We start from the raw sequence: 15,406 nt of genomic DNA, 5'->3' as shown, positions 1-15,406 counted from the left end.
ATCTTGTGGTTGGAGATGTTGGGTCTTGCACGGGCGCTTGCCTCGCTGTAGCATGCCTGCCTCTATGCCCTGGGATATAGCCCTGTTAATTACCTCCTGCATTTCTGCTGAAAGGTTGGGCCTTGATCCTCAATGAGTCAAACTCCTGGAATGGGTCAGGGGGGCGGCTGCTGAGGCACCAAGGGGCCACGAGAACAGGCCCTTCCTCCAGGTCTGAAGACAGGCGAAGAGATCGGCCTGGTCAACCATTGAAGGACCTGGAGAAGCTGCCATGGCAAGGGAAGCAGTGGGAGAAAACTCTTGGCCCTCCTCATCACTATTGGAGATGGGCTGCCTCTGATCTGATTGAACCTCCATGGGGGGCTCCACTGGAGACACCGATTGGGAGGATTGGGCCTGCTGCTGAGCCTTGGAAAAGTGCTTCTCTAAGGCCTTCTGGCGACGGATGGCATCCTTATCAAGGCCTGATCCATGTTTGGGTCCAGACCTAGAATAGGGTTTGCTGCCCCTGATGGCTTCCTGGGCAGCCTTGCCAGCTTGCCTGGAGAAAGCTCTGGAAGAGGGGCCAAGCTGCTCTGAATTCTCAGGGATCTGATCCGCCATGGCTGAAAAGTTGGGGTCTAACTGAAACAGGTAAGGACTACCTCCACTCACCACCTTCACAGTTGCTGACCGCGGACCCAAGCGCTCAGAAGAGAGACACAGAAGGTCACTGAGATCAGATCCAGCCAAGCAGGAATGCATTAGCAGCTCCCAGCACCTTGCAGGTCAGGTAAGGAGGCATCATAGTAAGCCATGATCCTTTGCCGTATTAATCTGATGGTTTTGCTAGATTAGGAGCCAAATCGCTGGTCAGACCGGACAAAGAGCCTCTACGCAGCACCTGCAACGAGTTAGGCGACCAGGCAGCTGCGGCAATGTGCTCAGAAATGAAATAGGTGAAAACCAAAATGGCAGATGGAACTTCCTGTTTCCCAAATCGGCCGCCGCGCTAGTCATTCAACCCAAATTTGCCGCCGGAACTAGATAGGAGCCCTGAAGAGCTGCGCCAAACACCAGCTTCTACAAAGCACGGGCGGCAGCAACAGAGCCTTCAGCGGGGGTTCCCACAGCAGCAGGGCTGTTGCGACAGCACTGGCATCTGCATTCCGACCCACACGCCTCTGACAGCTGCCTGTGGCCCTACGGCACCCAAGTGAACCCAGGACACCCGGAGGACCAAAAAGGTGAGTAAACGGCCAAATTGAAAAGAAAAGAATTTTCCCTCACCAAGCCTGCTTGAGATGAACACATTAAGGGAATTTTCCCTACTTTTAACTCTAGGAGCGTCCAAACAATCTATAGAATTGGAGAGAAACACAAAAGTGCATCCACTGGGCTAGCTGAATTGAAAAAAACTGAGATAGTCAGCACCAGAGGCGTGGCTTAAAGTTTCAATTCAGTTCTGGGCAGATTGGCTGTATTTAATCCTTGTTTGGACTCTCCAGAGCATCCTGGAAAACTGTCTATTCTTTTAGTTCTCTGTTTTTAGGAATCAAGTGCTTATTAAAATGTCTATATTATCTATTTGTGTGTAAATTCACCTGCAGAATAATAATTTCAGGCAAAAAACAGACAATAAATAAAATTTGGTGCTGGGCGAAGAAATCAGCAAAAGAAACTATGAGTTTAGGAAATGGGTTGATAATCCAATTCAACTAAAAAGAAAAAAGAAACAGAAAAATCAGTGAAAGCATTCCTAAAGCATTCCTATAGTAAAGCAGATGTGAAGCAGCTCAAAATGGTGACAACTCCCCCTCTGTAATACTCTGCCTTATGGTCACATAATCCAGAGTATTGCTCTTCATGCTTCCTGCATCTTATTATTTAATAGTTTAAAGACAATCTGGAAGGACTTAGGTTAAGGCTGCCATGTGGAACATGCCATTTCAGCTTCCAGTTCTGGATTTTTTCCCCCATAGCCAGATGCTTGAATAATAAAACTACCTTCCTTAGATAATTATCATCTTGTCATGTGTCCCACCCCCTACACAAACACACACACTGAAGGTGGTGAATATACTTAATACTGCTTCCTATTTTTGCCCATATCAACAACCCTGCGCTGACACAAAATAACTGGCCCAAGTCACCTAGTGGGTCTTGATGACTAAGGGAGACCTAGAACTCACAGTCCTCTTGATTTTAGACCAGCACCCTCACCACTACACCAAACTGGCTCTAATTACATCAGGAAATTCAGGAAATGCCCATTCCTTTACTCTTAAGCAGGGGTGTCAAACTCAAGGCTCACAGGCTGGATCCAATCTGCGGGGCTGTCCTGGAAACAGGGAAGGACTGGCCCACGATACCTCTACCAGTGAAAATGGAGCTCGGGAGGGCTGCAAATGGCCCACTCAGGCCGTCTTTGGCCTAGACAATCTCCTGCAGCCCGCTGCCAGCAAAAACAGAGCTCAACCCCCTTGAGCTCCATTTTTGCTGGCAGAGGGCTGTAGGAGGCCATCCAGGATGAAAATAGGGCCCAGGGGATGGTGCATGATACCCACAGGCTCTGTTTCATTGGCAGAGGGCTAGCAAAACAAACTAAAAGCAAAACAAAACAAAAGGAGAAATGTTGCATTTGAGCATCCAAGAAGGGACAAGAAAGGAGAAAGGGACATAGGAAAGATAAAGAAAAAAAAGGAAAGATGGGAAGAGAGCAAGGAAGCAAAAAGAAGGAAAGAGGGAAAGGAAAAAGAAAGGAGAATGAAGATGGAAAGAAAAAGAAGAAAAGGGAGGGAAGGAAGTCCTGCCTTAGCACTTGGCCAGCACTTGAGAGCAAGGCTCCTGTGGAGGACAAGGGATTGGCACTGTGCCTGGTCGCACCTTCCGCTGGGGGAAACAATGGATCCCCCCAGCCCCATCTGGCCCCTCCAACACGAGTGATGTTGAGCTGGCCATGCTCAGCCTGACCATACATACCCCCCCCCCCCAAGTCAAACACAACCCTGATGTGGCCTTCGATGAAATCAAGTTTGACACCCCTGCTTTTGAATTTAACTCTTCAGGAACTGTTCCTGCTTCAGGAAGTCAAATCTGAGGCAGATTACCTAGACCTAGGGGAAAGATGCAGTATTTGCAAGCTATTTGTGAAGGGAAAGCATCCAATTCACAGCTTTTTCACACACTTTTTTTTCAATTGTGAACCTGAAAGGAACTACAATGTCTCTTGGTATAATAAATTTCTCTTTATTATGAATCATGATATGCTGCAATTTTAATTCTCATTGCAATTAGTAACTCAAGAGCACCTAGTTGTTTGTTTGGATTCTTTGTCTTCTTCTTCACATTGTCCAGGGAATTACCACAGCATTAGAAATGTTTGATGTAATTCTCATCTTCCAAAAAGGAAAAAAAAATGGTTCCAGGAAACTATAAACCAATCAGCCTGACATCAATACATGGAAAGATTCTGGAAAAGTAACCAAGCACCAAATCTGCAAGCACCTAGAAGCAAACAGAGTCATAACCAAAAGCCAACATGGGTTTCTCAAAAACAGATCATGCCAGACAAACATTGCATTTTTGACAATGTGACAAAATTAGTGACTAGCAAAAACCTTGGTTTATAATTTACTTGTACTTCAGTAAGGCGTTTGATAAAGTTGACCACAATCTACCACTTGATAAAATAGAAAATTGTGGATTAGATAGCATCACCCCCATTTGTAACTGGCTGATCAACTGCACTCAACCTGTAGTCCTTAAAGGAATTGCATCTACATGGAAGGAAATATGCCATGAAGAACCCCAATGCTCTGTCTTAAGCCCAGTACTCTTCAGTATCTTCATCAATGATTTAGACAAGGAAATAAAAAAGCCAACACTAGGCTACATTAATACAGGAATATAATCAAGATCATGTGAAGTGTTAATACCACTTTGTAATGTCTGTAAGACCACACTTGGAATAGTGCATCCAGTTTTGGTTTCCACAATACAAAAAGATGTTGGACTCTAGAAAGAGTGTAGAGAAAAGAAAGAAAGATGATGGAGAATTAAACATTACAGGAATTGGGTATGAATTAAACTGAATTTCTTATAAAGGAGGACTAGGGGCGATATGATAGCAGTTTTTCAATATCTAAGGGGCTGCCACAAAAAACAGGGGATCAATCTATTCTCCAAAGCACCTGAAGTAGAAGAAGCAATGGATGGAAACTAATCAAGAAGAGAACCAGCCTAAAACCTACATGACTCTCTTGTCTAATATGGGATGAGAAACAGGCTGTGAACTAGAAAGGGCAAGAAGCTGATTTACTTTAACTTATTTGTATTTTCAGCTGATGAAGTCAACATCTCAAGAAATAAATGCTATTGTGCATTTCAAGGGGAAGAAATAAATCTTTAGTCCCTTAATCTATAAATCTTTACATCAATGAATTTTCTCTTAATATTATAATCCCCATCTGGGATTACACATTTTTAACAAGTGTGACTAATAAAACCATACAGTTTGCTTTCCCAAGGTTATTAATAACTTGATTTATTCTCATCTACAGCAACAAAACTAAATAGACAACTCATGAGTCAGATTTATTAAAAAATGCATCACACTCTTGCAATAGGATATCCATTTTATGGGGAAATGGCCAAAATAAATTTAATTAAATCCCTGAAAGAATTCTTTGAAATCTCTTTGTCCCCACTTCTTTGCTATGCAAATAGCCATTTGAGGTCAAGATAGAATATGAACCAATATATTTAAGAATTAGAATTATTTCCACTTGCTTTTAATTATTGATGTCAGACATCTTTCAGATATCTTTAAAAATGCTACAACCAAAAAGTAAAACAAATAAACTTTAGAGGACTACTCTGCACAAGCCAAGTGTTCTCTGAAGAATCCAATCCATAATTATTAGAGTCAGCAGTCAGCAGGAACACAGAAGATATGTATTTCATTGTTAAAAATAATAATTTTAAAATGTTGACCTCTTAGGAAATCAATAGGAAAGACTATTTGTAGCTCAAGTTTTAACTGTGGGATCCATGGTGCTCTCTGAGCTTGGTTGTTTTCTTGCAGATATGTCATTAGCCAATTAGGTAAAATAAGAACTAAAAGGGAGTGGGGTTTGCTCTTCGGCCCTACTTTCTTCTGTCACTGGACATGTTGCCTAGTTGGCTAATGAAATGTGTGCATGAAAACAACCAAACTCAGATAGCACCAAAGACCCCCTCCGTCATAAGGGATCAATATTCCTTTATCAAAACAAACAAAAAGTAACTACAAATCCAGCTATCTTATTTCTCCTACAACCAAAGACAACTTTATAAAGTGAAAAATTATATTGTGAGAACATATACCATAAAAACAGTATTTGTGCCATGATTATAAAGCTGAAGTGAGGAGTCAAGCTCAATATACGAAAACATACACTGGCTTTCAAACCAAAGGCTTATTTGTTTCATTCTGACTTTAATAAACAATGCTATTTACATTCTAGAGGCTGCAGTGAACAATTTCATAACAGTTGTAATATTAATCACTTAAAACATATATCCTAACAATTACAAATAATCAATTACTATGAAATACTTGCGCCCAGGAATATAACAATGGCTGAAGTTTTTCAATTCCTTATATTGGCAGGAGGAGTGGGCAAAGGACAAAGTCTTTATTTTTTCCCCAATTTCCTAAGCATTCTGCAAAATGGGAACTAATACTGATGGTTCAGAAGATATTCTTGGCCTTTAATTTTTAAAAGTGCCATTCATACATCATAACCCACAATAATAGGTATCAGTTTGCTAAGCAAGTCATTGCCCGGTGATCTCTGACTGCTGATTCCAGGAATCCTGCCCTACAGGAAGGCATTGAACACAAATTCTACTAAGTGATTCAACATCAATCACAAAGTCATACACTGCTTAAGCATAATTTATTGACTAAGCCACAGTCTGCAGCAAGACGTAGAAAGAAGGATGGGAACTACCCAGCTCTCTTTTTTCTTCTTTACAGACTTACAGTGAAAAGCTGCTTTCAGCCACTTAATTCTTTCTTAGTCACCGAAGACTGGACTAAGAAGGAATGTGTCAACTTCTCAGCATTATCCAAGTACATTTCATAGAGTTCCAATACAGCAGAAAAAGTAGTTCCCCCAAAAGGACAAAATAAGCATGATTTACTCAGAGTACCTACATAAGAGGATGTTTAACCCTGCCCCTCAAGTACTATTTACATGCAAGTATACTAAGTAATACTAGGGAAAGTTATTATTGTTAGTTGCAAAGTTGTATCTGACATACTGAAACCCCATGGACAATATTCCTCCAGGCCCTCCTGTCCTCTACCATCCGCTGAAGTCCACTAAAGCTCACAGCTACTGCTTCATCCAGTGACTCGATCCAGCCACCTCATTCTCTGTTGTCCCATTCTTCTTTTGCCCTCAATCTTTCCCAGCTTTAGGCTCTTCTCCAGTGAGTCCTTCCTTCTCATTAGATGGCCAAAGTATTTGAGTTTCATCTTCAGGATCTGGCCTTCTAAAGAACAGTCAGGAAAAGTATACAGCTCTAAAGTCTCTTTCATGTCCTTTAGAGCAATAGGCAAGGAATAGGATCAAGATGTCAACTGTGGAAATATCTCTTTTTTCCTCAAATATTAGCCCCTGTGTAAATTGCCCAACTTCTGTGTAACTTAAGGATTTCCCTTCAAAGCAACAAGAATGAGAGGAGGGCACTAGCATTTCTTTTAAATGTTTTAAATTTTAGCATAAACTGTCAGAAAGGAGTTTTTGCCAACACAGCAGACAAAGCATTTCTTTTGTATAAGACAGGTAGAAAAGGAGAGATTGAATCATGGTAATTTCCATTGTCTTTGGTGTTTGGTGACAGTGAAAAAGAAAATTGTACCACAGACTTCAAAACCATTGCCAAGTGATTACATGATAAATTTGCTTCATTAATCAGTAACAGAAAAACAGAACCCTTTGTTGGCAAGTACAAAATACAGTCCAAAGGGTGTTTTAGCCCAAGAAATAGAAGTGTCAGAAAATTCGCTCTCAAGAACAGCTGACAAGAACAATCAGAAATAGGGAAAAAACAATGCGTCATTTTTTTTTATAAATGTAGTCCAAAATAAACATTTTAAGTCAGTGTTGATTGGTAAGAATGACCCAAAATTTTACTTATTTTGTTTATTGTAAGCTACTTGGTTTTTATAATTTTGCTTCATCCTCAAAAGGTGTTTTCTGCAGAGGAGCACGATTGTGTGAGAATCCATACACAAAAAAGATCACACTATTGTCTATTCTGCCCCTCACTCATGTTGTGTTGTGTTGTGCTGTGCTGTGCTGTGCTGTGCGTGTATGTGTGTCAAATATTCAGAAAAATAATGCCAACACCATTAAAATAAGGATCCCATAAACAATCCATCAATCACTGGGGGGGGGGAGTCAGATTTTAAGATTCTTTTTTTGTTTTTTGTTTTTAAAAAACCAATCAGGATAAGGACCGAATTAACTTTGGAGAAGATAGTTACAAAGCCATGTGATGTAATAGAGAGGTTCACTACCCGGCCTGTGAAGGAAGACATTTTGAATATTTAAAAACTAAAAATGTATGCATATAAAAGTATTAAGGGGCAAAAATATTTAATATTGTCTCTACTATAAGTCAATGCAATTTCATAGATTGCATGGATAGAAAAGAAATAAATATTATATACATATGGCACAGGGTAGAAATAGAGGATCAGATGAGCTATGAAAAAAAGCTTATTCATATGAAGGTCAGAAAGCACTATCCTGATTATGATGGAACATTACAGTATACAAAAATGTTAAAATATGATTAGCTACAATATCCACCCAAATTTAGATTGGTTGACAAAGTCACAGGAGCAAAAATTATATCTAAAGCAATAAATAAAAAGGGACTTTTAAAATAATTTGAGAAAATATTCTTCTAGAAATCTCTTTTTTCCCTGTAAATGCTTATAGAAAAATAAAGAACAAACCCGATTCTATAGGAATGTATTCTTTCAATGCATTCAGGCTTAATGGACGGACAGAACTGGTGTACCCATTGGGTCAGTTAGTTTCTAACGAAACAACAATACAAGATCCTGTAAGTAGAAATAGTACCATCCTTAACTAAGCTGTAAAGTACAAGAAATTCCTACCTTTCTTTTTAGACTCTTTCTTTGTGCTGGTTTTAACAGCCACTTGAAGTTCTGTCTCAGTTGACATCCTATTGTATCCTTAGTCCTCTTCACACAGATCCAGTATCTTGGCCAGGCTCATTTAGAACAATTCTTCCAGAGAATTACTTAGCTTTTCAAATACTAGAATCGAAAGAGCTCATTTCATTCACCCTTTTGAAGTGCTATAATAAAAAAACAACACAATTAAACCATCTTAAGAATAAGTTTTCTAAGACATATAAAGGTTCAGTTGAAACTACCTATGTAATTTATGTTAATTCTCATGTGTGTTAAGAAATAACTCTTATTTTCTGTTTGTCAACATTTATGAGAGTTATATTAATTTCAGTGGGATATTTACAGTAGGTAACAAATAAATACTATGAATAAACCTTGATGTTTACTAAAGTCCTGAAAATTTCTTACAATTTCTACACATAAACATGCATAAAAGTTATAAACATACATGTGTTGTATTTCTAGTTTCTGCTGGTTAATGATGGCAATAAAGTTATTTGTATTCACATTTATAGTGAATGTGTGAAAAATGGGTAAGTTTACATCTAATTTTTCCTCTGTGAGCTGAAAATAGCTTATAGTGCAACCTTTTCATATTATCTTCCAAACAACTTCTCTTGCCTAAGATTAGATATGTACCTGGTTCTCTATTGCCCTTAACACTTCAATCCAACAACAACTCACTGGAAATTGTATACATAAAATGTTATATTTTATTACAGCTGTAAGAAATTTCATAGGTGTGCTTCAGTTTGCAGGAAACCCAACAGAAACACTTCTTCAAAGCAGCATCATAGAGACCGAAGTGCTATCATACCTATTAGAATAGTCATCATGCTATAATCCTGATATTATAAGAGGCTTGAAATAAAAGTCTAAAACAGGATGGTAAATTTCAATACTTTGAGTTGAAGTGATGCAATTCTATTTTCTGACTATCAATGACAGACTCAAATTAATTTATTATTACTGCCCAGATCAATCCAATATCTCAAGACAGAATGGCCCTCCTACACACAGCTCCAGCAGATAATTAACTACCATACATTCAATGTACAAAAAAGAATCAGAACAAATACTCAATGTACAGTTCCTTCACCACTAGCCCACCTGATTGCACAAATGTTTTTGTATATAGCTACCAAGCTACTGCTTGAAAGGGAAGTTATAAACACTGTGGTAACAAAACAGACTACTGTTTAAACCTATCTTTTCTGTATTTTAGTATAATTCTATATTTGGACAAAATCACACACTTGAACCCATTTTTTTTTCTTTTTATGAACCTGTAATCCAGGGGTGTCAAAATCAAGGTTGTGGCCCTGATCCAGTCCATGGAGTACTTAGATCTGGTCCACAGGGCTGCCCTGGAAACAGAGAAGGACTTCTGTCAGTAAAAATGGAGCTTGCATGCAGCCCTCTTGAGCTCCATTTTCGCTAGCAGAGGGTTTCAGGAGGCCGTGGCAGCCGAAAATGGAGCTTATGAGCCCATTTTCACTAGCAGAGCACTCGGGCCACCATAGGCAACCCCAATACAGTGATGTCAAGCTGACCATGCCTACCCTTGCTATGCCCATCCCAGACCCCCAGAAGTCAAACACAACCCTGATGTGGCCCTCAATGAAATTGAGTTTGAGTTTGGGGTGGGTTCAAGGTGACAGAGTGGAGTTGAGCATTTACTGGCCAGATGTCCTTCCTGACACCTATGCAAAGTTTGCAGCAAATATTTTCTCTTTGCACCCTGATAGAAAAACGTCTCTCTCTGTCTAGGATTGAACTCTTAACCTTCCGAGTGGGAGGTGAGACTCTTCACCTCTAGCCATCGCATCGCTCACACTCTTCAATACAATAATTTAATTTCAAATATATGCTAAATATATAAATGTTTTCTTCATCATTTTTTCCACTATTTATGAACATTTTATATATCTATCTTGTGTTCCTTTCAAAACAGCATATCAACCATTTTCTTATTCATGGGAAAAGCACTTTTAGTTGCACAGAGAAATCTGGCTGTTCTGTTCAGAAGCATGCCACTGTTGCTATTGTACTAGAAAACTCATTCATGTAAGGCTATAAGTATGACTGATGCTTTATAGAATACTCTGTGTGATGCAACAGAAGCGTATCAGCATCAGCTATTGAATGATAGAAAAAGATTGTCGTTCTATTGGAATTCTGATTCCTTTATAGTCTCAGATCTTAAAGCTGCCTGGGCTTTTGTTTAGCATGATAGCCACTACCAAAAACAACACTAGTTTTATTGAATTAAACACTAACAGCCAAAGTACTGTTGATGACTAAATTGTCTTATTTACTTATATCCCACCTTTATTATGTTTTTAAATTTATTGAGGCAGCGAACATACCCAATACCCCTTCCTCCTCCCATGTTCCTCCTAAGAACAACCCTGTGAGGAAAGTTAGGTTGAGTGAATGACTGGCTCAAAGTCAAACAGCTGACTTTCATGGCAGGACTAGAATTCACTGTCTCCCACTTTCTAGCCTAGTATCTTAACCACTAGGCCCGTGATGGTGAACCTAAGCCACATGTGCTACAGATGGCACGCAGTGCCCTCTCTGTGGGCACACGAGCCGTCACCTTACTTCAGCTCTACTGCACATATACGTGCACCTCTCACCAGCCACCTGGTTGGGTCTCTGCTATGCATGAGCGGGCAGTGGGGTATATGCAAGGGGTGCACAAATGAACAGAGGGTGTGGCATGTGAGGAGACCATATGCACAGAGGCCACATGTGCACTTCATTTGGGGGGGGGTTCAGGCATACACGTGCGCATTCATGCAGTTATCACTGCACTAGGCCAATACTTATTCTGAAATATTTTTGGTAAAATATTGAAAAATCCCTGAGGCTAAAAATTCTTAAAGCTAAAGAATATGTCTATAAACCAAAGACCAATGGAATGAAATCGCACATACAGCCCTAATATTCTATTTTCTTATCTTATCTCATTGCAACATTACTCTTCCCAAAATCCAAAAATAAACAAACAAAAAAAGCACACTGATGCTCCCCCCCCCCCCAGTTGCTTCTGGTTAGCATTTGTCCACTTAGATATTTATATCCTTTAAATTTCACACAGCCCTTACAGAAAAGTGCTGTCAGTTGAATTTGTCCAGTATTAGGACAATCTCTGTGTGCCTTCAGTGTTTAGTCATGCCGGCCACATGACCACGGAGATGTCTTCAGGCAGCGCTGGCTGTTCAGCTTTGAAACAGAGATGAGCACCGCCCCATAGAGTTGGGAATGACTAGCACATATGCGCGAGGGGAACCTTTACCTTTAGGACAATCTCCAGCATTCTGTTATATTGAGACAGTGTGTTTTAAGCATCCATATTCTACAAAGATCAGTTTCTCTTATAACATCTTTATCCTCTGTGTTGAATGATATTTGCAACTATAGAAATCAGAATCTTATAAAGTAGAAAAGTTAAGTACAAAAACAAGAAGCTGACTGTAAGAACTTAATAGTCAGTTCCTGAAACATTTTTGTCATCTAACACTTTGGTTGACTAGCTTGCTTTTACTCCCCTCCTCCACCCCCTGAATTTAATATCTTTCTTCCTGCTAATATCATAGTTATCAATTACATTATTCTCTTGCACCTTATCCTTCTTAAACCTTACTTGCCTGACAACTTCTTTCATTCTTTTGAGGTGATTCTTCTGCATAAACCTTGGCTTATGTGACCCTATATAAATTGTCATTATAACAGGGATTTAGTCATTTAGGATGACCTTCTAAGTAAAATTCAGCATTCTGAAAGTGCCATAAGCTAAATGTCCCTAAAGTCATTTCATTCCTCCCAGGATTCAAGATATCCTGTGATTCAACCCAAACAAGACTCTTCACATCTCAGTTACTGACAATAGTTTTAAAAAACTCAGCATTTTACAATCCAGAGATTAAAGCTTCTCATTGCTTCAGAATGATTTCAATAAGTGTTTTAAATTAAGTCTCTAAAACTACTTGCCCTTTTCAAATTCAAGCTCTTTCAACATTTTGAAATGCTTCAATAATCTTACATGGCTATGCACAATTTGAACTGATTTAATATTCTTTCAGTGTGTCAAGGTTTGTATATAGTCCTTCTTAATGAGCTCTTCAGATCTGCACGTGAATTATCCAGTTTTCAAAAACAGATCTCCAAAGTCGGTACAAACTGGTTTAGAACGATAAAGTTTTTGCCAACTCTTCAGAAACCTGAATAAATAATGTCAACTTTCAAATCACCTAAACAACCCAAAATTAAAACTATTCATGTCTACTCATTAACTTCCAAATGGGTTGTAAATTATATTTTAAAATGAATAAACTATACAATTAAGTAAATTGAGCTAATACAGATATCTTGATAAAATCATGTTTTAAATAATGTAAAATTATACAGAAACCATCAACTATTAAAATAAATTTGAAACCTTAATCCTTGAAAAGATCCAGCCACTTACACACACACTTTTTGCTAATCTGACACTGTGTTCCTTTTCTTGGTAGGTGGACTGTAATACAGCTAAAATTCTATTTACTCAGAAATTTCCCAGGCAATCTTAATAAAGTGTTAAAACATTTGCAAGACACATTTGACAAAATCCCCAAAATCCAAAGAACAAAACAGAATTTCTAATTTTAAGTATCTTTATTTAAATAGATCTATCAATATCTAGTTAATTTACAACATAAACTGTCCAGTATGTATGTACCAATTTCTTGTGCCATTCTAACCAGAAAGACATCAAAGTAGCCACATCTACCCTCCCTGAAGGCATTTTGCTTTCATTGTTTGAGTACCTTTCTGAATAATACTACAACAACATCTTGATAGCTTATGCAGCAAAATGTGTTTCAAAAGATGGAAGGACTCAAGGAGACCATTAAAAATGCAATAGTATATATACCAAAACAATATCATATTTTAATTATGTTCTGTGTAAAAGACCAGTTGACTTATAATCTTCTTTATGTATTCAATATGCGCCTTCAATATATAAAAAATAATAAGTAGAAGCAAGACTTTGGTTCTATCTATGTTCTGAACAATGTTACAATGCATTTCATTTGCTCTTTACAGTAATCTTGCATCACATCTACAAAGTGTTGAAATACAAGACAGAATCAACATAAGGTGATGCCATTAAAGCAGACCTTCGCCAATGATACCCAAAATTAATGAGAAACCCAACAAAATCAAATATTTTCCTGTTGTAGATAGCTCTTTAAAAACAATGTTGTAAATCAGCCTACTCGGTGCTTTTACTGTCAATCACAGTAGCATAAACTTTGTTGCATTCAAAATGCATAATTACATACATTATTGTTTTAACAGTTGTACACATCAGTAATTCAGAATGGCACATAAATACCAATCCCAGAAAACATAACACAGAATATTCTATTACCCACAACAATAAATATATACTCACAATTATTTTTAAAATAAAGCAAATAAATATTTAGAAGACAGTTGATTCAGACCATATTGTTAAAACTAAACTTAGAAGGCACCATAGAAAGAAATTCCCAAACAAACGGTTTACATATCTGAAAGAAAATATGGGGCAGAAATAAAAGAGATAGGTAGAAATCAAGGTTTTAGCCTTAGACAAACTTCCAATTCTAAAATTCAATGTTTTCATCTGTAAAATGGATGCAGCAGCAATTGTAATGAAGAAAAATACAATCAGGACTGTCAAAAACATTGAAATGCCAGAAGCCTATCCAAATAAGACATAAGAAACACTTGTAAAGCAGGTTCCTTAAGTTTAATTATATTATTATTATTTTTCTTAAAAGAAAGTGACAATGGTAATCATAATTTAGCCTGAGTTGAATAGAGTTGGCCTCTTTCTTTTGATTAAACCCTTGTTTTGTACTCTGTGCTTTATTAAGCTGTAGAACTAGATTGACAAGAGGAAGAATGCATTCAATAGCCCTCTAGTCTAGATCCAATAAGTTGTCTTTCAAGTCATTTTCACTGAAATGGAAGGAAGCTTTTCCCCTTTAATTATCACGGCATATTATTTCTTTTTAAGGAGCTGTCAGGTACACAGCATTCACTAAACTGATCTCTCATTCAGCTGATAACAATGAAACTGTTTCACAGGAGTGGCTGTTTAAACACAATATAAATAACTTCAATTTCCCACGGGGAGGGTGAGGAATGATTAAAACAAAAACACACTGATGAAGATTACTTTCTATGTCAAGCAGTACAAGCTTCAAGCAGAAATCTTAAGAAATGAAGCACATGAGAACTATTAAGTACCCTTAGACTACAACATAGAATTGCATTTTATTTGTGAAATAAGAATGTCACGCTTAAAAAAGGAGAATAAAATAACATCGCTTTTCTATATATGCTATTTCTCTTTTTTTAAAAAAATAACATGCTTAGGAGACATTAAGTCTTACATAAAATTAAAAATTAAAGCACCAGTTCCCCCACCTCTGATAGGATGACACTTTTAGATTTACCACTTGCTTTTTCTTCAGTAAAAAGAGAAAAAGAAAGACACAATTTCACAAGTGGATGAAAGATAAGAGGGATATTTTAGATTCACTGATGGATTGGGGGAAATGTTTTTTAATTAGGTGACAGTTCTGCTATTATGTCCTTCTAGACCAAGGAGGATAGTAAAAATGTGATTTCTGATCTTCTTAGTTCAGTGATGGATGTATCAGATAAGCAGGTATCTAGTAAAAAGAAGGATGGCTCACAAAAAAGGCCTATACTGAAAGGGAAGAAGTAGGTGCTATTTTATTCTGTGACATGAGTGGAATGGTAAGAAAGCAGGGAAAATCCCCAATCAGAGGTTATAATAAATACCACCTGGACAAAATACTGGGCCACTGTCATAACTAAAACCAGCAAGAGGGCTAAAAAAAGATATAAAGTAAGTAATGAAAAGCTACTACCCTGTTTCCCTAAAAATAAGACCTCCCCGGATAATAAGCCCAATTGGGCTTTTGAGTGCATGCGCTAAAATAAGCCCCTGAAAAAAAGTCCTCCCCAAAAATATTCCAACAGAGCAGCAGCCATGAGGTACCCACACTTGCTTCCTCCTGTACCTCAAAAATAATAAGACATCCCGGAAAATAAGGCCAAGTGCTTAGTCCGGGGTGCAAAAGAAAATAGAAAAAGAAAACCCTGTCTTATTTTCGGGGAAATGTGGTATGCTTT

At 38.1% G+C, this 15,406-nt stretch overlaps 1 protein-coding gene across 14 annotated transcripts in view; it reads right to left on the bottom strand.

Annotated features, from left to right (window-relative positions):
• The window catches only part of DAB1 (DAB adaptor protein 1), a 788,454-nt gene that overhangs the window by 201,049 nt on the left and 571,999 nt on the right, over positions 1-15,406 (bottom strand). For all 14 annotated transcript variants that reach the window (XR_015697263.1, XM_087719600.1, XM_087719599.1 and 11 more), the window contains one exon: positions 8,162-8,364. Coding sequence is in view for 12 of the 14 variants with exons in the window: in XM_087719600.1 (XP_087575726.1) it covers positions 8,162-8,228 (67 nt within the window). In the remaining 2 variants the exon portion in view is untranslated. The remainder of the gene's footprint in view (positions 1-8,161; positions 8,365-15,406) is intronic.

The sequence above is a fragment of the Thamnophis sirtalis genome, unplaced genomic scaffold (assembly GCF_051295495.1).
Source record: "Thamnophis sirtalis isolate CommonGarterSnake01/CBP01778 unplaced genomic scaffold, rThaSir2_p1.2 scaffold_7, whole genome shotgun sequence".
Taxonomy (NCBI): domain Eukaryota; kingdom Metazoa; phylum Chordata; class Lepidosauria; order Squamata; family Natricidae; genus Thamnophis; species Thamnophis sirtalis.
The sequence above is the reverse complement of the archived record's forward strand: the minus strand, read 5'-3'. Positions and strand labels throughout refer to the sequence as shown.